The sequence below is a fragment of the Paroedura picta genome, chromosome 14, assembly GCF_049243985.1.
Source record: "Paroedura picta isolate Pp20150507F chromosome 14, Ppicta_v3.0, whole genome shotgun sequence".
NCBI classification, from domain to species: domain Eukaryota; kingdom Metazoa; phylum Chordata; class Lepidosauria; order Squamata; family Gekkonidae; genus Paroedura; species Paroedura picta.
In genome coordinates, this window is record NC_135382.1 from 33,901,930 (window position 1) to 33,923,101 (window position 21,172).

General features: G+C 45.1%; 1 protein-coding gene across 1 annotated transcript in view; it reads right to left on the minus strand.

Annotated features, from left to right (window-relative positions):
• ITFG1 (integrin alpha FG-GAP repeat containing 1) overlaps positions 1-21,172 on the minus strand; it is a 102,630-nt gene that overhangs the window by 65,231 nt on the left and 16,227 nt on the right. The window contains exons 7-8 of the mRNA XM_077309550.1: positions 10,252-10,310; positions 7,623-7,707 (exon numbers count right to left, since the gene is read on the minus strand). Of these exons, the coding sequence (XP_077165665.1) occupies positions 7,623-7,707; positions 10,252-10,310 (144 nt within the window). The remainder of the gene's footprint in view (positions 1-7,622; positions 7,708-10,251; positions 10,311-21,172) is intronic.

The following is a 21,172-nucleotide window of genomic DNA, read 5'->3' on the forward strand; positions in this document are numbered from 1 at the left end:
GAAGCTTGGATACATTTTGTATCCTTGTTTCGTATTGAGTTTCTAAATCCAATTTCACGATGCAAGCAGGGCAGCCATCTCCACAAAAATGTAACAAGTTTATTAAATGGTTTTACTCCATCCAGCTCCTGCCCACTTTAGAAGAAAAGATGCTCCCTCTCCACCACAATTTTTATACTCATTTGTGTGGAAGGAGCTCTATGAAAAGGACCCGCAGATGAAGACTGCCAATGTACTCATTATGGACGCTCATACTTGTGAAGTGGCTGAAATAATATTTCCCAGGCTTTCTTAATGTTACATGGCTGCACTACAGAACTCGTTTTAATCAGAAAATTAAACAGATCGAGAAGCGTGCTGCAGCGGATGAACGACAGAGACTTCGGGAGATTAAATCAAGAAGATTTAATCGCCATATTTTTCGCCATGTTTGTTGCGTTGTAATGTCATGATTGTAAGGGGTTTTAAGTCCTTTTATGGGGGTCTTAAATGGTGTGATCCGCCACGAGCCAGCCTCGGGAGTGGCGGGAAATACATATAAATATAAAAATAAATAAAGAAGCATTGGTTTTCACAGGGGCATCTCCTCCACTAAGTGATCACATCGCAAAGAGGGTGGAGCCAGAGCATGCGCGCCCCCTCTCCTTCCCCATATAGTGGGGGGGACACGCGGACAGGATGTGAAACCAAGGTGGCCCAGTCATCTTCACAGCACAGAGTTAAACTCTGTTGTGCTGGACAACCATATCCAATATATATTGTGTACATTCTTTGGATATACATTCAACACCGCTGAAGCCTTATACTCCAATGAGCCTTCTGGTGTAATGTGGAACTGAAATGGGGTGATGGGCTGTGGCTCAGGGGTAGAGCATATGCTTGGCATGTGCAAAGTCCATGGTCTGCATCGACCCCTGGCATCTCCAATGAAAGGATTGGGGGGGGGGGGAAGCGATACAAAAGATCTCTGCCCAAGATCCTGGAGAGCTGTTTTAATCCTAGTAGACAATACAACGTCCCTGCATGCGTAACAAAACCTTTGACGTGAGCATGGATGCCTTTGCCTAGCATGGACCAATGTCCGAAGAAAAATGGGCTAGTTGTTTGGCTCCAGCCTGCTTGATTCGAGAGCACACTGCAAAACACCAAGAGACACATGGAGAAGGAGTTTGCTAGAGAACGTGTACGTTAGGCTTCAAGTGACCAGCGCGGGCAAGCTTCGACAGAGCCGGGCTGCTGTGACAAGCTTAATTGGTGAGAAAAATTTAATTGGATCAGAGAATTAATGCAAGGCTACAAAACCATCAAAAGGAAGGAGGAAGCGCCCTCGCACGGCCCCCCTCTGGGTTTCAGCAGGCCCAAATAACTCACTGCAGTTCCACAACAGAAGGCATGAGATACGGCGGACGCCGCTGGAAACCACTTGCGGGGAGGCAACGGATAGCGGGGCTGACTTTGCAATGGGGAAACAATTGCCTTGTATTAAATGCATACACAGGGTGAACATGCAACATGCCCTCGACTGTGCTATTAAACTCTTGTTAAGGAACATTCTTCTCTTTGCCGGGAGAAGCCTGCTGCAAGATACTGTGAATACTAATGAGAACAGAAAACAACTAGGCTGATTCCATCACTCCTTAAGAACGCGGCTAACTAAAAAGGCCCTTCTTGTCTTGGTGCAAATACAAGGCAGAAGCCGGGTTAATTTAACGGAGGGTCTCTATATTTTTTTAAAGATCTGATTGCAGAGACGTCAACATGCACGTGAACAGGTTTCTGCTGTACCTTCACAACTCCTGTCCTTGACACAAAGGATTCTTGTCAGGTCTGCATTGGCAGGCTCCAAAAATTAACTCACTTTAAGACTGGGACAAAGAGCCTCTTGTGGCGCAGAGTGGTAAGGCAGCAGACATGCAGTCTGAAAGCTCTGCCCATGAGGCTGGGAGTTCAATCCCAGCAGCCGACTCAAGGTCGACTCAGCCTTCCATCCTTCCGAGGTTGGTAAAATGAGTACCCAGCTTGCTGGGGGGTAAACGGTAATGACTGGGGAAGGCACTGGCAAACCACCCCGTATTGAGTCTGCCATGAAAACGCTGGAGGGCGTCACCCCAAGGGTCAGACATGACCCAGTGCTTGCACAGGGGATACCTTTACCTTTTTAAGACTGGGACCGGGATTAGCACAATCCGCGTTATTCAGCAAAACCTGTCAATAAACTGGGACTCCATCCAAACTGAGGGCTGAAACGTTACATTTTTACAACATGTATAGCCCACTTTTCTCCTCAAACAAGGGCCAAAAGTGTGCAGGGGTATAAGTGTCTGTGTGCAAATACCCTTCTTCCGATATAGCTTGCACACACAAGTTTATGCCCAGAATTGAACTGGAGGCCCCTTCCAACTACATGATTCTATAATTCTTAGCACACACAAAGGAATGGATTACAGGATTTCTTTTTCTTTCCCTTGTTGAAGGTCGAACTTTCTAGCAATTAATGACACCACACATGACAAAAATGGTATTTCATTGGATCAGTCACCAGGGCTCCCCATAAATGTTTCGGGCTACCCTTCTCGCATTTTCCAGTCTGTGGCCCCCCTCTGATGTGCCAGAGCCCCTCCGGGGGGGGGCATATAGCCTCTGTTGAGAATAGCCGCTCTAGCCCACGCCCACTTTTGGAAAGCGGAGTAACTATAAGGGTTGGTGAGTCATTAATGCCACAGTGAGCTAGCACTGTCTATCTGGGTATCTGCCCTGCCTGAAGGGCTGTTACAGACTTGAACGCTGTATCCTGCTGGAATCTGAGTATCTGAGTACTTAGCTAGCTAAACATCAGAGACGGGAATTACAGATTGAGACGTCGCTGCAGCAGCGTAAACAACATCCAAACAACTAGGATGGGAAAGCCAGTGCCTGAGAGAATGCTGCTTTTGTGGAGAGCGCGCTGCCAACCAAACAAGCACAGCCGTCCATTATGTTTTCCTCTGTTCTCCCAACGTCACGACGGTGAATCGCAATGTGCCGGTTGCTATAGCAAAAGATAATTACTCCCTCCACCACTGCTACTTGGCATCCTGTGAAGTTGGGTCCTATTCACTGAACAAGCTGTTCTTCTCTACTGGAAACATGGGAAGACTCACAAGGCTCTCTAGTGGGCAGCCTTAACCAGTGGCAAATTATGACCGAGCATGTGTATAAAAGGGCTTTCTAGATTCATGTGCTTCACATTGCCTGGCCTGGATTCCAGACCCTGCGGCCAAATACAAAAGCAGCTCCCCGCAGGCAGAAAGGCTTCTTTTGCGTTTACCCACAGGGCTGGATTCAGGGGAAGGGATTCCCACTGGTAGAATGGGACTACTTCCTTCCTCCATCTTCCCGCAGTACCAAGCCCCCCCCCCCCCCCAAATTCTGCTCCTGCGGATAGAGAACTACCAAAGAACAGCATGAGGAGTCAGTAATCTGCAGCGGGGTGGGGAGTGGATCAGCAAACATCTATTTGCGGAAATCTACTGCTGGTTCCAACTCACCTCACTGTAACTATTACATCCACTCTGTAAGGAAGGTGGTACCCCCATAATGAAGATGGAGGGACACCGAGGCTCAGGGGCTTCTTGCCATGGGCGACCTATTAAGTTTGTGCCAGAAGTGGGATCTAAATGGGGGATGGTTCGAGAACTGTGTTCACTCTCAGAGTCACCGCGCCAGTCAGAATCCTTCCGTAGCTTTCATTCCGTGATGCCACTTCCTGAAAACTATTCATACCATGCAACAAACCGGGGTGCCAAAAAAAAGCACAATTCCGCCAGCAGACCAAAATGCCCAAACAGGCCAATGTGCGATTTGTCTTTCTCTTCCCGCAGCTTGCTATTCCGAAGCTTGTAACGAGACAAGAGCTACAGCTGAATGAGTAGCTCCGATGGGGTTTTTGGAAACACAAATTATTTTGCGCTGTTCCGCTCAAGGAGCTTATGACGGAGCTCAATGGCGTTTACTTCTAAAGAAGAATGACACGGCTGTATGTTGGGAGCAGCAGGCCTTTGGATAGCACACATTTACGACTGTGTTTCTATTTGCAAAACACAAACAGGAAACGTCTAGGTGGAGGAAGACCACAATTGGCCAGTGATGGAGGGGGTGGGAAGGGGAGGGGCCCCAGGTGGGCGTGTCCACAGCTTTGCTTCCCAACCATATTCTGAACAATTGCGCCGCTTCTGGGGTTTCTCAAAGCTTGAAGAATATTTCAGGGGTTTCTCAGCAGTAAAAAAGTTTAGAAAGGCTGCCCTAGCTCTTACAAACTGCTGGTTTGTGTCTACTTTTACAGAGAATAGGCTCATTAGTAGCTACTAGCCATGGCAACTAAAGGGAAATTCAACCTTCAGAGGGAGTAAACCTCTGGATCCCAGTGCCAGGATGCAGCCTCCAGTGAAGGCCTCAGCCTCTGTGTCCTGGTGTTGAACCTCCGGAAGAACTGGTTGGCAACCGTATAAAATAGGATGCTGAATTAGATGGACCCCGATCAGATCCAGCAGGGCTCTTCTTGTGTTCTCGCTCCATTGGAAGCTGTGGGTGACAACTTGGAAATACATTTCCCTTGGATGACAATGTAGCATTGTTCAGATTTGGAATCATCATGATCAAAATATGCAAAAAAACATCTGACGATTACTATGCGCTGCAGATTGCATGTTAATCCCACAATTTGCCTGAGTAGAATTAAATGCTGTCTCCCATGGGTAACATAATGGGCTGTTATAAACATAGTTAAAATGCCTTCAGTGTGCAGACACTGACCAAAGTAAAAAGTAAAAGGTAAAGGTATCACCTGTGCGAGCACCGAGTCATGCCTGACCCTTGGGGTGACACCCTCCAGCGTTTTCATGGCAGACTCAATACGGGGTGGTTTGCCAGTGCCTTCCCCAGTCATTACCGTTTACCCCCCAGCAAGCTGGGTACTCATTTTACCGACCTCGGAAGGATGGAAGGCTGAGTCAACCTTGAGCCGGCTGCTGGGATCGAACTCCCAGCCTCATGGTCAGAGCTTCAGACAGCATGTCGCTGCCTTACCACTCTGCGCCACAAGAGGCTCTAAAGCCTTTAAAAGTAAAAAGTACATATGGATTAAACTGGAGGGGGGGATTGTATTGATTTTTTTACAGTGAGGTTAAATTAAAATGTTCATTATCATTTAAGCAGAACTCAAATATTTGCATGCAGTCTATTATTTTAAGTCCCATGAGGCTTTTTCTTGGGAAGATATGCACAATGCTCAAAACCATCTTTTGTCCAGGCCTCTTCATTTTTTACATTATCCTGGTGTAGAAAGTTGTTAATGATTCCCCAAAAGCAGATGGTATTAGAAAATGCCATGAATACTAATAAGCAGAAAATATATGTCAAATGCATTTATTTTGAACGATGTAAGGGGAAAAAAGTAATCTGGTGTTGAATTTCATCTTGCCAAGTGTGACAGCTAACAGCAGCAGATAATATCACCAAAGGGTGCATTGTCATTTTAGAAATCTGCCACATTTCAGGGAACTGTGGCTTAACTTAGAATTCAGGAAATGTAGAAGGGGTGGGGGGATTCAAGAGTACATGTGTTCAATCCCAACATCTTTAGCTAGGAAGGAAGGATTTTTCTTCCGCCGTTGAATTCCCTCTCTCAATACTGATTTCTCTGAGATAGACTCACAGAGCAATCTGAAGCAGGTCTGCTCAGAATCTGAAGTCTACTCAGAGGGGCTTGCTTTCAGGAAAGTGTTCCGGGTATTCCACTGTAAGTGCTGGATTCACATATGTTGTAGACATGACCATACATGGTGATATCACCCAATAAATGTTTAACAAATTTTAAAAATATAGAAAAAAAATAATAAGGAAGGCCGAGCATCAAAGAATTGAGGATTTTGGTGCTGGAGAAGACTCTTGCGAGTCCCTTGGACTGCAAGGCGAACAAACTGGTCAGTCCCAGAGGAGATCAACCCTGACTGCTCCTTAGAAGGCCAGATCCTGAAGATGAAACTCAAATACTTTGGCCACCTCATGAGAAGGAAGGACTCCCTGGAGAAGAGCCTAATGCTGGGAGTGATCGAGGGCAAAAGAAGAAGGGGATGACAGAGAATGAGGTGGCTGGATGGAGTCACTGAAGCAGTAGGTGCAAACTTAAATGGACTCCGGGGAATGGTAGAGGACAGGAAGGCCTGGAGGATCATTGTCCATGGGGTCGCAATGGGTTGGACATGACTTAGCATCTAACAACAACAACAATTGTATTTTTACTCTTTTATTGTGTAAACCACCATGAGCTGGAACGGGAACAGCGGTATATAAATTCAAGTAATAAATAAAAATAAAAATAAAAGAACCCCCGGGGTTTCATGAAACCCTGGTTGAGAAAGCCTGAGCTAGGGAAATGTAACTAGGGCTACCTATTTGCGCATGAGTCATTCAGTTTCTTCACATATGCAACATATAAAGCCAACCTCTAAACAAGAATAAAATATACTGGACCAAGTGGGTAACAATATAAAAACCAATGGATAAAAATAAACATCCTAAAAGTTATAAAATCAGCAGCAGCCTTTTTGGCCTGAAATGATACTTAATGCAGTGTTATTGTTTTTTTAACACTGCGCTGGTACAAAAAAAAAATCACTTTAAGCTAGATTTGCATATAATTAAGAGTTCTCTTTATTCTGAAGCTTAGAGAAACAACTGGCAATTATAACCATTAAGAATGTTGAAATGTTTCATCCATCTTTGTCTAAGCTGCTTTAATTAATTTAAATGTTTCTCATGTATCTTGAGCTTTATAAGCACTTTATCTGTTAACATTTTGTAACCGAATGACTGGAGGGTTTTAAAAAACAGAAGTACAACAATGTAGGAATAGCCATCCCGGATCAAACCAACAGCTCTCTAATCCCCCATCAGTTTCCAGGGGTGGCCTGTTAGGAGGCATAAGGAAGCCCTCCCAGAGGGCCAACAGAAAACAGTTCTCATCTACTGGCTGCTGTCTAGCATCTAACCTGCAAAGGCATTTGGCCTCTAAGTCCCGAGGCCCCATTGACCGACGATCACATTTCTCTCTCCCCTCCGCTCAAGTTTATGGTGTCCCTGTGAGGTTTTCAAGGCAAGAGATTTTCAGAGATGTTTCCATCTTGCCTCTGCATCATGATTCTGGCCTTCCTTGGTAGTCCCGCATCCAAATACAAGCCAGGACCAACCCTACTTAATTTCCAAGATCTGACAAAATCAGGCTAGCCTAGGCTTTCCAGGTCAGGGCGCCGTGGTTAATAGCCCCTTGTCAAATCCTATGCCCATCACCAAGCCCAACAGTAGGAACTTCCACTAGACAGTTATCGGTTTTGTCCATCCCCAGTCTATTTTGCCAACCATCTCAGAGGGTGATCTTGAGTTATTATTATGGAAAAACATTTTTATGCTGCCTTTCTATCTGATCAGGGTCTACATGGCAATGGACATTTATAAAAATTGGAACGTTTGAGCAGTTAAGAATACAGCAGAGGAATGTTGTAGCTGTTATTAAGGGTATGCTAGACAAAAGGGGCATATTGGTATATATGCATCAAACATTTTGAAGGGAGAGAACAGAAACTTACCAAAATCTGCAAACACTGATTGGCCAACGGTCTTCACGCCAGCGGGTTTCTGATTGGTGTAAGTAACGTTAGAAAAATTTCCATCCTGTCAGATATAAACATATATTTTTGAAAAAATAATCCCAACCAATCTGCAAACATGGACAAAGCTACAACACACATGTAAAAAAGTGCTGTAAACTGATATTTTCAAAACTTGATACCTGCGCCATTGCAGGGGTCCTTGAGTACTATACAAACGCGGCTCGGGCAATCATGAGATTTGAAAGACGGACATGATGACTACAGCTAAGACTGAAGGCTCAAGTATTGACCTTAGTGTTTTGGTCTGTTAGCATGAGCAATTAAGACTCTTTCAGAGTTGCCCTGAATCTCCCTGTGGCTTCTGAGTGTTCGAGACTGATAAAGATGTTGACCTCCAGGGAGTGCCTGGAGGCCTCCTGGCATTACAGCCTGATGCCCAGGAGACATATGGCTAATCCTGACGGTGTCCTCTTGGGCAACCTGTGGTCCTCCAGATGTTCATGGACTACAATGTTCATGGACTACAGATGTTCATGGACTGCAAACACTGGCAGGGGCTCATGGGAATTGTAGTCCATGGACATCTGGAGGACCACAGGTTGACTACCCCTGCTCTAGGGCCCTGCCTGAACTCCCACAATTCCACAGGGCCTGCAAAAGGGAGCTCCTCCACCAGGCATTCGCCTTCGCCTTCCTCTCCCCACAACAGGTACCCTGTGAGGCAGGTGGGGCGGAGAGAGCCCTGATATTTCTGCCTGGTCAGAACAGCTTTATCAGTGCTGTGGCGAGCCCAAGGTATAGGAGTGGGGAATCAAACCCGGCTCGCCAGATTAGAAGTCCATGCTCCTAACCCCTACACCAAGCTGACTCTCAGGGAACCAGTTCCTGAGAGAAGGGAAACCAACTTCTCTGCTTTCCAGGAAGCCCCTTTAAGAATGCTGCAAGAAATCTGGTTTCAGGTTTCTGTGTCTCAAAGTCAACACAATGCAAGACAAACGGTTCCTAATATGAACAATCTGTTATCGCAAGATGGTTGTTCGAGTGGCTTTGACAAGACTCTGGGATATTAAACGGCACTTTCCCATTAACACAGAGTGTGTTTTCATGTACTTTCGAATCTCATGGAAATCACCAGAACTGAGAAAACCGAGTTGTCTCTTCTGGACGGGTGAATCCCTGTGATGCCTCAGGTTCACCGAGGACACAAGTTTATTTTAGCTTCCGAAAAGCCACTGCAAGTGCCGCTCCTGAGTCCAGAGAACAAGAACAGTGGCCTGAGCATTCCTTCTTGACGAAAGGCACTCGTTTGTTTATTTTTTTCATTTGCATTCTGCCACCATGAGGTTCCCCAAACAGTTTGCATCTCAAAATACAATTTTAACCATCCAACACCCTCCCAGGAGACTTCTATCCTTACTATGCAGTATGGATCTGCTGTAGCCCATCTGTCCCACATCTAAAAACCAATGCCGACATCTCTATTTTGTAACAGATTTAAGCCACCCCCCCAAAAGCACCATTCTCAAATACACTTGGGTGAACGGGTGCTGTAAGTTGCTATATGGTCACGTTCCCAGAAGGCTGTTTGTCCCTGGGGATTACGGATTTATTTTAAAGTCTCAGAAGCCAAAGCGGGCCTCTCCTTGCTTCAAGAGTCTTCTGTTGGCAAGGCAAGGAGGACAGTGGCTTGGTTGGTGCATTCCCTGTTCCTCCCCCCACTCTGAGAATTATCAGAGATCATATAAGGGTTCCCCAGATTTAGGCAAGTATCAATAAGCAACTGGGTATTCAAAAAGCAATTTGTTAACAGCATGCACCCCTGTAACTGTATTTCTCCCAGGCATGTCAATCATATGGCTGAAGACTGGAACTGGCCTGTCCAAGTATCTTAGCCAGCCTGCAAGCAACTGTGGGGGGAACTAGTCCAAATGTGGACCAAAAGGGGAGGTATTATTGCCCCCTTGCTGTGGTCCCTCTCTCCCCCAAACACAGGGCCTCCGCAGATGTCCAGGGATAGTCCAACTGGAGTTGGCAAACATAAGGGGCAAGGAGGACTGGTTTGGTCCTGAGCTCTGCTCCTGGTCAGAGGTAAAATGTCCCTGGTACCTGGCATTGCATTTTATGGCACGCACGGCCCAGCCTGACAAAATGACATCTAGATCCAGCCTGGCCCTCACAACAACTGAGTTCAAGATCTCAGGGCTAGACAGTACAGAAGCCTGACAGCAACTTGGAAAAGAACATTCTCCGTTGATATGATTCCTCCGCATAAACCGTCCTGCCGACACGCTGAACGGCAGCAATCTCACCCGACAGATGACAGCCCTACAGGAGCCCTGTTAACACACACATTAGGGCAGAGTGATTGGCTTAATTGGCAGCCAGGATAAGGCCTGCGGAGGGAAGGATGCTGAGTAAAACATCACCTCCCAGCAACAGCGGGAAAGTTCACGGTGCAAAACCGCAGCTATGTGTCCCGTAATTTCACCTCTTGGCTTTTCAAAAATCAGCGCAGCAGCATGACCCCTTGGTGTTTAAGGGACCTGAAGGCATCGCTAATTTTCTTCCCTATCAAAATGCGTTTTGTGCTATCTGCGCTCCTTACCTGATTTGCCCACGTTTCGAACTGAATGTTGTCGGACGCCACTTTCGTAAGGAACAAATCTGGAAGGATACAGGAAGAGAGAAGTCAAAATAAAGACAAACAACATAGAGCAAATAAAAGCTGCATTAGCATTTAGTTCAATAGGGATGTATTGACACCCACCCTGACTGGGATGGCCCAGGCTAGCCTGATCTCATCAGATCTCAGAAGCTAAGCAGGGAGCAATCCTGGTTAGAGGCAGCTTGGGGTAGTGGTCAGGAGTGTGGATTTCTAATCTGGCAAGCTGGGTTTGATTCCCTGCTCCCCGACATGACAAAAACATTGTACCAGAATTTTAACCAGCATCTGGAATAGGAACTTAAAAGCCACCGTGAATTGCATTTAAAAACATAAGGAAAAACCTAGATGGATCCTTTTAGTCGAGTCTCCTGTCCCACATTTACTAAGGAGGGCTGACAAGAAGGACATAAGAGGTCGAGGTCTTCCCTTGATGCTGCCTCCTGGCCCTGGGCTTCAGAGGTTTATTGCCTGTGAATGGGAAGGTTCTCTCTAATCACCATGGCTAGTGGCCACTATCCTCTGTGAATCTGTCAAATTCAATTATAGAGTCATCTACGTCTATGAACATAACTGTGGTCTTTGGCAGCAAACGGCACATTTTAATCACTCATTTAAAGAAATAGTTCCTTTTGCCCATCCACAATCTACTGTCCATCAACTTAACTGGATGCCTCCATCCCATTTAACTGGTCTCTGATTTGCAATACGGAGCACAGCACATTCTGGAGTTTGTGTTTGCAAGGTGTGTCTCAAGGGATGCCAGCCTACAGGTGGGATCCCGGGAACCATACAGAATTACAGATCAGCTCCAGACTAACAATTCCCCTGGGGAAAAAGGGTGGTTTGGAGGGCACACTCTTGTTTATTTTATTTATCGGGGGATTTTTATATTGCCCGTAACAGTGGTACTGTCTCGGGGCAGTTTACATACAAAATCTAATACAATAAGCAATCAACGAAAATACTAAAACAATTTAAAACAGTTTTAAAACCGTAATTATCATTGTCACATCAGTGACAGTAACGAAGTGTGGCCAATTTAATATTAGATATTAGATCAGAGGAACCAGAAGGAAAAGGGAAGAGCAGGGCTGAAGGGGGCCTAAGATTTGGATGTAAGTTGTTTGTTGTATGACTGGCATCAACCATAGGCCTGGCGGAAGAACTCTGGCACTGTACCCTACTGAGGTCTCTGTCCTTCCAAGTTCCCACCCCCATATCTCCAGGGATTTCCTAACCGGTTCTGGCAACCCGACCTCCTGCCTGCTGCCCTGGGCCAGGAGGGACCCAGCAACCCAGGGACACATTGCAGCAATGGCTTGGTGTGAACAGCCAGCTTGGTGTGTGGTTAAGAGCGGTAACCTCTAATCTGGAGAACCAGTTTGATTCCCCACTCCTCCTCCACATGCAGCCAATTTGGTGAACTTGGGCCAGGCACAGTTACTCTCAGAGCTCTCTCAGCCCCATCTACCTCACAGGGTGTCTGTTCTGGGGAGAGGGAGGGGGAACACTTGTCAGCTGCTTTGTGACGCCTTCAGTAGTAAAAAGCAGGGTACAAAAAACATCCCCCTTCTCTTATTTTTGAAATAATTGTAGAGTTTTGCAGTTTCTGCACTGAGCTTATTTTGACTTCATACTCAATGGCTACTGCTAGCATATGGGATTGCTCATTTCAGTTCTGAGAATGAACCACATTAACTTTGCTTCCTTCTATTAAAATATTCTTTGGCAAAACAACGACGGTGACATGGGTTAAGCAAATTCCCCAATTGATCGAAACGAGGTACCTTCTAACATTAAAACCTTTCCAATAGCTTTATTTACTATGTAAGCATAATGACAACACCATAGTAATTTTACCCTGTAGAAATCATTGTGAACTCCCCCCTCCCCTTGCAATATGATAATTACCCTCATCTATATTTTAATGCTGCTCAATCGCCACACATTTTCAACGGAAAGAGCCTGAGCCAGCGGATAAAATCCTGGCACGAAAGGGAAAATAGCTGGGTTTAGCTAAAATAGCTAAAAATGCATTTCATGTGGGGGCAAAAGAGTTCCCAGCCGAAGCTACACTCTAATACTGAAGCCAATATTGTGAGCATAATGGCAATGCTGGAAAAAGGCAGTGACTAAATGTCAGAAAATGGACTGGGTATGCTTGATGTCCTGCAGGTTGGATCCTACAATTTCCTTCTATGGCACCTCCATTTTATTGTAGTACAAGGCACCTTCTGCTAATCCAAGAAGCTCTGGCATCCATGGAGGGTTTTACTATGTTGCCTCAACCTCCCCCCTGCCCCAAATACAATTCCAAAACAATAGTTCCAAATTAGCCACCATGCTTAGTTTACGTTGGGGAGGAGCTCTGGCTCAGATGAAGATCCCCAGCAGTTCAATCCCCAACATCTCCAAAGAAAATTATGATGTAGAACAGGGGTAATCAACCTTGGTCCTCCAGATATCCATGGACTACAATTCCTATGAGCCCCTGCCTGTGTTTTCTGGCAGGGGGTCATGGGAATTGTAGTCCATGGACATCTGGAGGACCACAGGTTGACTACCCCTAATGTAGAAGACCTCTGCCTGAATCTCTGGAGACACATCACCAGGCTGAACAGACAACACTGATTCGTAGGCTGATTTGGTAGGTGGCAACTTCATGTCAGACAGTAGATTATGTGATTTAATACCAGAATCACAGAGTTGGAAGAGTTTATACAGGCCATCCAGTCCAACCCATGGCTCAAGTCAAGATCAGCCTAAAGATCCCAATTAATTATGAGAACAGTAGAAGAAGGGAAGGGATTGGGCCCAAAGAACTGTGAATGGAAGGAAAATAGTCCTGAAAATGTCTGTCCAAGCCATTTGGGCAAGAGTTCACCCGTGGATGGAAGAGAGAGGTTTTGGGCCAATTGTTGGGTTGGACTGAGACCAAGTTTCTCAGTGGCAGAATGTAACTTTTCTGTCTCTCCCCTTCCTATAGCACCTGCTCTCCCTCAAAGGCTGCTTGTGGGAAGAGGACAGAAGCAAATCATGGGCCTGTAGCAGGAAGGGGTAACTGGCAGAAATGATTCCTCCTTTTCGACCGGTGGAAAAAGTTAGCCTGGATCCAACCCATTATGTCTTGCATAAAGTTTTGTGCCAATGGAAAGACATAATTGGATTCAGCATCACCATCCTATACAGTATCCTAGCCTGAGGTGTAAAACAGACGTAGTCAAAATACCTTTTTCATAAAGAAGGGCATTATTGGACGCAACCCTTCAGTCTGAAATTGCATTTCAATTCTCTTTTAGCTTGATTTCCGGGACGCAATAAAGAATCAGCATTTTTACCCTGCCTCTACTTCCTAGTTCTTTTCATACATGCAAAATATTTGTATAGTAGGCCATCGGAGAGACGGCAGCAAACATCCTGGTTTTAAAATGTAAATTTAGATTCTGATATTTAAAAATGCTTTAAATATCTATTGTTTGCATGAGTCCTGGGGGAAGGGCGGTATAAAAACATGAAAATAAATAAAATTAACCCCACAACAACAACAACAACAACAACAACCCCACAACAGCTTGATTGTGGAAAACAGAAGGCCTTGAATATATACAATTTGTTTTAAGGAACATGCATATAATAAACAGGAATAACAATAAGCAGCTCTAAAAGAAGCAGAGAGTTAAAAAAACAGCCAGCAATACACTGGCTATGTTGTAACCCAGCTTAGCAATAAAACAAAGCTTGTATTTCTTTGGTGTGTGGGAGGAATGAAATGCAAGGATTTTAACAAGAGAGAGTCAGAGTACAAAGAACAAAAGCAAAGATGATAATTTAAATGCTGGAAAGGTTTACTAAGTTAGCAAAAAATGTAGGAATGCTTGTAAATAGACACATGTTCCATCAACTGCGGTGCACTTTGTTACTGAGAAAAACTGGTTTGGGTTTGCATTGTTTCCTGGGAAAAAAAAAGGGGGGGGATTTCAGAAGCAGCAGCTTAAAACTGCAAGTATGCATCACAACAGCTGTTGAACGCTTTGAGCGAAACACAATGGATGGAGAGCTTTGTGCACAGGAGGCGCTAAGATAGGTGGCCACCATCTTGAATTTCAGATCTGCCTCAGGACCAAAGCACAATGGAACAATGAGAGTAACACACAGCCTGGAAACACAAATCAAGGAATGTCACCTTATCCTGGATCTCGATGGCGAAGAAGATTCCTGATCAACCTTCTACCCTCATCAGTCCACTATTAACAAATCCAACCCAGGCCTTGAGGTTTGCTTATCATATGCATCCAATACTAAAATCACAATATCTGGGTATGTTTTAATACTTTACTCCTGTTTTCAAGTGTCACCCTGGAGCGCTTGTGAAAGTGGAAGAGGAATATAAAAGAACATAAGAGAAGCCATGCTGGCCATCTAGTCCAATCCTCTGGCTAAACCCAGGTGTCGTCAGAAGGTCCATTAGTGGGTTCAGAATTCCAGAAGACACCCCACTGTTGCCCCCCAAGCACAGCTGCCCCAGACAAAATCCCCATCGATACCTTGTGGCTAACAGCCACGGATGGACCTCTTCTCCATCCTCCTAATCATCTTAGGTGCCCCTTTTTTGCACCTCTTCCAATGCTATCTTTTTTTCAGGTGCACTGGACAGAACTATTCACAGTTTCCCAACTGAGCCTGCACCATCGGTTTATACAAAGGATTTATGATACTGGCCGATTTGTTTCCAATTCCCTTCCTAATAATCTCCGGCATAGCATTTGCCTTTTTCGTTGCAGTCGTACACTGACTCAACAGTGAGTATTATTTGTGTATCGCATGGCGTGTGTCACGTAGTCAGAAGATCCATGGATTGTCCGGCAGCCAGGCAAGGGACATTCAGAGGTGGTTTCCCATTGCCTGCCTCCATGCCATGACCCCTAGTGTTCCTTGGAGGAACTACCATCCAAATCCTTGGAGGTCTCCCATCCAAATACTAGCCAGGGATGTTTGGAGGTGGTTTCCCATTGCCTGCCTACATGTCATGGCCCCTAGTGTGGCAGTCTAGCCAGGGACGGCCCTGCTTAGCTTCTGAGATCTGACGGGATCGGCTTGCCCGGCCTAACCAGGTCAGTGAGTGATCTACCATGACCCCAAGAGCATTCTCCTGGTCAGTTTTGACCCCATAAACATGTATTTCAAGTTGGGAGTTTTGGTTCCAATGTGCATTACTTGCCCACATTGGACCTCATTTGTCACACTGATGCCCACTCGCCCAGCCTTGACGGATCCCTCTGGAGTGACTCACAGCCCTCTCTTGTTTTCACCACCCTGAACAACTTAACGTCATTGGCATTCTTAGCCCGTTCACTGCTTGCTTCAGCTCCAAATCATTTAAAAGGGAGGAACTGGCCAGAAGCATTGTCCCTGGCTAGGATCACAAGTAGAATGCCACTGTGTTGAGCTCTTCTCTCCCCGCAAGCGGCTGGCTGCTCCTCCAGCTGATGCCACAGGGAAGTCAAAGCACTTCTGCATAATTGATTTAAAAATGCAACAGGAGCCATGTTTTATCTCCTGCCGTGTTTTTAAAAAGTTATTTATGGCCTTTTATGAACGTAGTAAAAACCATGAAATAAAATCCTTACGTTATGGGTGTTTTAAATTATTTTTATAAGCCATTACAAGAACGTTATTGGCTAGAAAAAGGGACATAAATCCTAAAAAATGGTGGGGAGGGAATGAACTCTGTCAGAAGGGACAGGGGTTCAAGGGGGAACAAGCGCTATAAAATTCCATAGGAGAAGCCATGGAAACTTTTCACTTAACTAATCTCTGGATGCTGAACATCCAGCGTTCTGGTATTCAGAAGAAGAGGCTAATATGAGTGCTTAACAGACAGAATGCAGAAACATTAACAATTATTTCCATTATATCTACTTTAGGAAAACCTGAACATTAATTATATTGTGATTTGAAAACAACACGGCTTCATGATCTTTGAAAAGTTAAATAGGAATCCATAAACCATATTAAAATGGCAGAAATTCACTCTATGCAAAACACCATTCGCTTACAATATCCGTATTTTGAATATGCTATTTTCAGGTTTGGCATCATTTAGACTGTTGAAAGGGGGAGAATTGCTAGAAATAATAATTTGGCAATTTTGACTCTGTTCCCAGGTTCCGAAGTGCAATTGCTGTAATTGTTTCTTGAAAAAAAAATTGCTCGGTAAACAGTTTGCAATCTGTCTCCACCTGATGCGAATGTATCACACCAACAGCAAACTGTGTGAGCCTGGTGGGTAGCAAGAATAATTCTTGGATGGCCTACAATAATGTTCTTATTCTAAGGAACTTATAAATGGTTATGTGCATAGTCCTGATGGGGCCTGAATTGCAACCCCTTCCCTTTCAGCCCTCCATGCTGAACGGTAAACCACTCTGGAAACTAGTAGTGGACATATTTCAAATTGGTGATGTTCACCAGTGAAGGTCCACTGTAACATTTTGCCTCTTCCTGAGACCCTTTATACGTAACACCTGTAATGGCACCCCTCTGTAGTCTCCTAAGACAATGGGCATCAAGCTGCCCCCTTGACCTCTTAATGTTTCCTACTTCTTTTCGTTGCCACCACAGGCTTTTGCCCCAGAATTCTTAGATGAACACAAAGAATATGTTTGGGGTTTCTCAATGGTCAAAAAGTTGGGAAAGGCTGCCAAACACACTAAAGGATTATTCTCCTCACCTGCCTTTTACACCAATGATTTCTAACAGAGAGAAAGCAGATTTCTCTCACTCAGTCTCTTCACTCACTGAACTCCTTCTTTACCCTCCCTCGCGCATAAACCCTCTGGACAAACCAGTCAACCTTGTCCCATAGGATGCAGCTACCATACGATCATAACACATGTCACTTACCCATCCAACCTTAACTTAAAACCACTTAAAACCCCCATGTTAAATCACAGAAATAAAACACACATACATAATCACAGCAAAACACCACAACCATCTTCTCCTGTATTAGGTGTCCTAGGACAGGGGTAGTCAACCGGTGGTCCTCCAGATGTTCATGGACTACAATTCCCAGGAGCCCCTGCCAGCAATTGCTGGCAGGGGCTCGTGGGAATTGTAGTCCATGAACATCTGGAGGACCACAGGTTGACTGCTCCTGTCCTAGGAGGCCTGGGCACAGAATAAGCGGATGCCAGCAGCCCCTGCGGGTCCAGGCATGGCAACGGACACTAGCAGCTGCAATGAGGCCAGGTGCAATGGGGACTTCCAGTAGCGAACCTCCATGATAAGCAGTGGGGCCTAGAAACTGGGCAGGCTTGGCATTTGGTGGTGGGGTACGGGACTCCCCTCCAGCAAGTCTCCCGACCCCTCCAATGATCCCAAAGGAAGGAACTGGCAGTGATGATGGGGAGGATTCTCTCCCATGAATCTCGTGGCTTCCCACTTGTTCCAAGAAAATTTCCACCGAACGTTTTGAACTAGTTTGAATGTACCATCGATTTGTCCCTCCCTCCATCTAAATTCAAGTTCTGGCCCTTATTCATGGTTTTTTTTTTTTTACATAAAATTAACCACGTGGTACTTAAAAAACAACAACATGTGTTTATTTCAAAACTCCACTGATTTATGACAATAAGAGCATTGGGAACGGATCATGTCGGGCATAACTAACTACTATCTATGGATAAAATTGACTATGTCTACATTTTAACCCTCGAGCTTCATTTAAAACATACAGGTATTAAATTAGCTCTCTACAGAAAATTATGTTTCTGATTATGCAGATCAACTGGGATTCGCCCTCTGGGAGTTTCACACTTAAAGCATGGCACTGTGAGCTGGAAAAAAACCATTTATTCTGGGCAAAAAAATGTATAGTATTGCCAGGAGCGGTGGAAGAAACCCCAGTCCACATCAGCAGGCTTTCAAAACTCATTATTTTTATGTTCAACACTTCATAAGCTAAACAATATTGTTTAAAAAAACCCAATTAATTTCTCATTTGCATTCGGCATCCGATTCTCATAAAAAAACCCCAACTTCAGCAGGAAAAATGTCCCAGCATGAGCATATAGGGAGACATTAGCCCTCCTGCACACATTTGAAATGTATTACATATAGATATGCTGAATACTGCTCACAAACTCTAACGTCCTTTGGTGAGAAGTCCTATGCTTTAAAACAGGGGTAGTCAACCTGTGGTCCTCCAGATGTCCATGGACTACAATTCCCATGAGCCCCTACCAGCAAATGCTGGCAGGGGCTCATGGGAATTGTACTCCATGGACATCTGGAGGACCACAGGTTGACTACCCCTGCTTTAAAAGAAACATCTAACTTCTAGAATGAGAGAGCCAGGCCACCAGACCATAATCCCCCCTCAAATAATCCCCTAGGTTAGGGGTGGCCGAACTGTGGTTTAGATGTCCGTGGACTACAATTACCATGAGCCCCTGCCATGGACATCTGGAGAGACAAAGTCTGGCCACTCCTGACCTAGATAGTCCTATGCACAGAGCTTCACTAGCAAGACACCAGAAGTACAGAATACAACTGCAACACAAAGAGAGAGAGACAGAGTGATGACTCACGAAAGCAGGCTTCACACTAGAAAGCAAAAATGTGGCTAACCAAGATTTACCAGGGTGAAGGAGGTAGGGAGGCGGAGGGCAAATTAAACAAGAGCAGCAGTCCCGCCTGGAGTCTCTGGGATTTGCCCGGATCCCCTCAAGGCATTTGCTTTTCTGTGCTGTTGTTGTTTTTTCCCCCAGAGAGGCAAGTGACAGAATTGGCATGTTCAGTAATTTCTACAACTGCAGTTGCCCTTTGATTGGTGAAACGGACCACGGGCAGCTCCTGCCAATATTGGGAGAGCTGCTGCCAAACGACATTGGCAATGGGCTTGGGTCAACCTGGCCAAGGCAGAGATCATCTGCTCTGCTGGCATTTTTTGATACTTGCTTTCCTCTTGCTGCAGCTATGAATTCATCCATAGTGGGTCTTATATAATGGAAGGGTGGTATGGCTCAGTAGCAAAAGGCCAGTAAGTACATGCAATGGCTACATACCTTAGATCAGGGGTAGTCAACCTGTGCCCCTCCAGATGTTCATGGACTACAATTCCCATGAGCCCCTGCCAGCAAATGCTGGCAGGGGCTCATGGGAATTGTAGTCCACGAACATCTGGAGGGGCACAGGTTGACTTCCCCTCCCTTAGATGAACAAAGTTCTTTCTGTGGCCCCTGGCCCTTATGCTGCCCCCAGGTTCCAAAACGTTCCTTTTCTTCCAAGGTATAGCTGCAAGCCACAGGATACTACAACCAGACTGAAGTTACAAAGGTTAGTTTCTGGTCAGGACCCAGAGAGGAGATTCTCTGGGAACCCGACATTTATTACCTTGGATACCACAGAAGTATGAAAAAGGAATACAGAATGAAACAGAGTTGTCATATTCCTCTGTGAAAATTGGCACCTATGGGCAAGCAGAATTCTTTCTAATCTCAGTTTGATCCCTGCCCTCCTTCCCCAGCTTCTAATCCAACCCTAAATCTCTAAAACCAGAGAAATCACCATAATCTCATCTGTTTACTAGGCTCCCAAATGTCACGTTAATTCTCCCATAAAAACAGAATTACTCCAATATTATCTGGGAGGCAACCTTGATAGCAAAAGCAAAGCCAAGCCACGGCACATATGTGTGTGTATCTGTGAGAGAGACTTTTGTTATATTAACTGAAATCGTGTTTAATTGCCATTATTATTGTAAGCCACTTTGAAACACAAGGAAAGGTGGAGTATAAATGTTTTTAATAAATAACCAAACATGCTTAAGAATCGTGTACAGAAGCAGAAAAGATTGGTAGCACCTGAATGAGCAAACTGTGTCACAGCCCTACTGGACCCTAAGAGGGCAGGATGAACTCAGAGCACGGAGCCAAATCTACTTATGAAGGGATGTTGTTATCCTGTCGGAGTTAAAAACGACATTTGACCTCCCGAGTGTTCTAAATATGTTAGGGGGCCGTTTGCACTGCAAGATTATCAGGCTCAATCCCCCAGCTTTCAGACAATCTTGTAATGGACAGGAAACCAGGGGTGGGCTTGCAAACTGCTAGCCAACTAGCTGATGTGCTGCTGGAGAGAAAGGAAGGGGAGGTAAGAAAACAAAGCATTGATTTTGCTGGAGGATGTTGCCTGCATTACAATTAGCAACGCACAGGGCAGAACGGCTGCTGGGCTCTTCCCTGAAATGCCTTTGGCCTCACAAACAGAACCTGTTCTGCAAAGCACCTACTAAACAAACAGCCGGCAGCAAATTATCCTTACATGGTGCTAAGGTTTTAAGAAGGCGGGGAGGTGGGGGGGGGGGCGCGGGCGAGAGGTGAAATTTACACTGACCGCTGTTGAATAAAATCTCTGCAGACAGCCACTTAATTCTCTTCTCGCCACCCACTGTTTCCATTTACTCCTCCACAAGATATCATTGGTGACATTTATGTGCTTTTACTGCTACTGATCTCAGTGAATCAGAGATGGAACTTCTGCACCCAAAGGAAATGCAAAAGCAGGAACCTAAAACAGGCAGCTGGATGGACAGTTTCCCAAGCACATGCAATGTATAATTCTTTACATTCCATGTAAACCGCCCTGAGCCTCAGGGGAAGGCGGTCTATAAATGTAACATTAAATAAATATACTCATTTTTAATAGTTCTTCCTTATCCCACAATACCAGTCCCTGCCTCTTCACACCAATGTCTGACATGCTTCCTCTTTATTTATTTCTCAAGTTTATACACACACACCCTTCCCTGGGGGCTCAGGGTGGCTTACAATGGCCGTGTTTTACAATAGATTAAAAT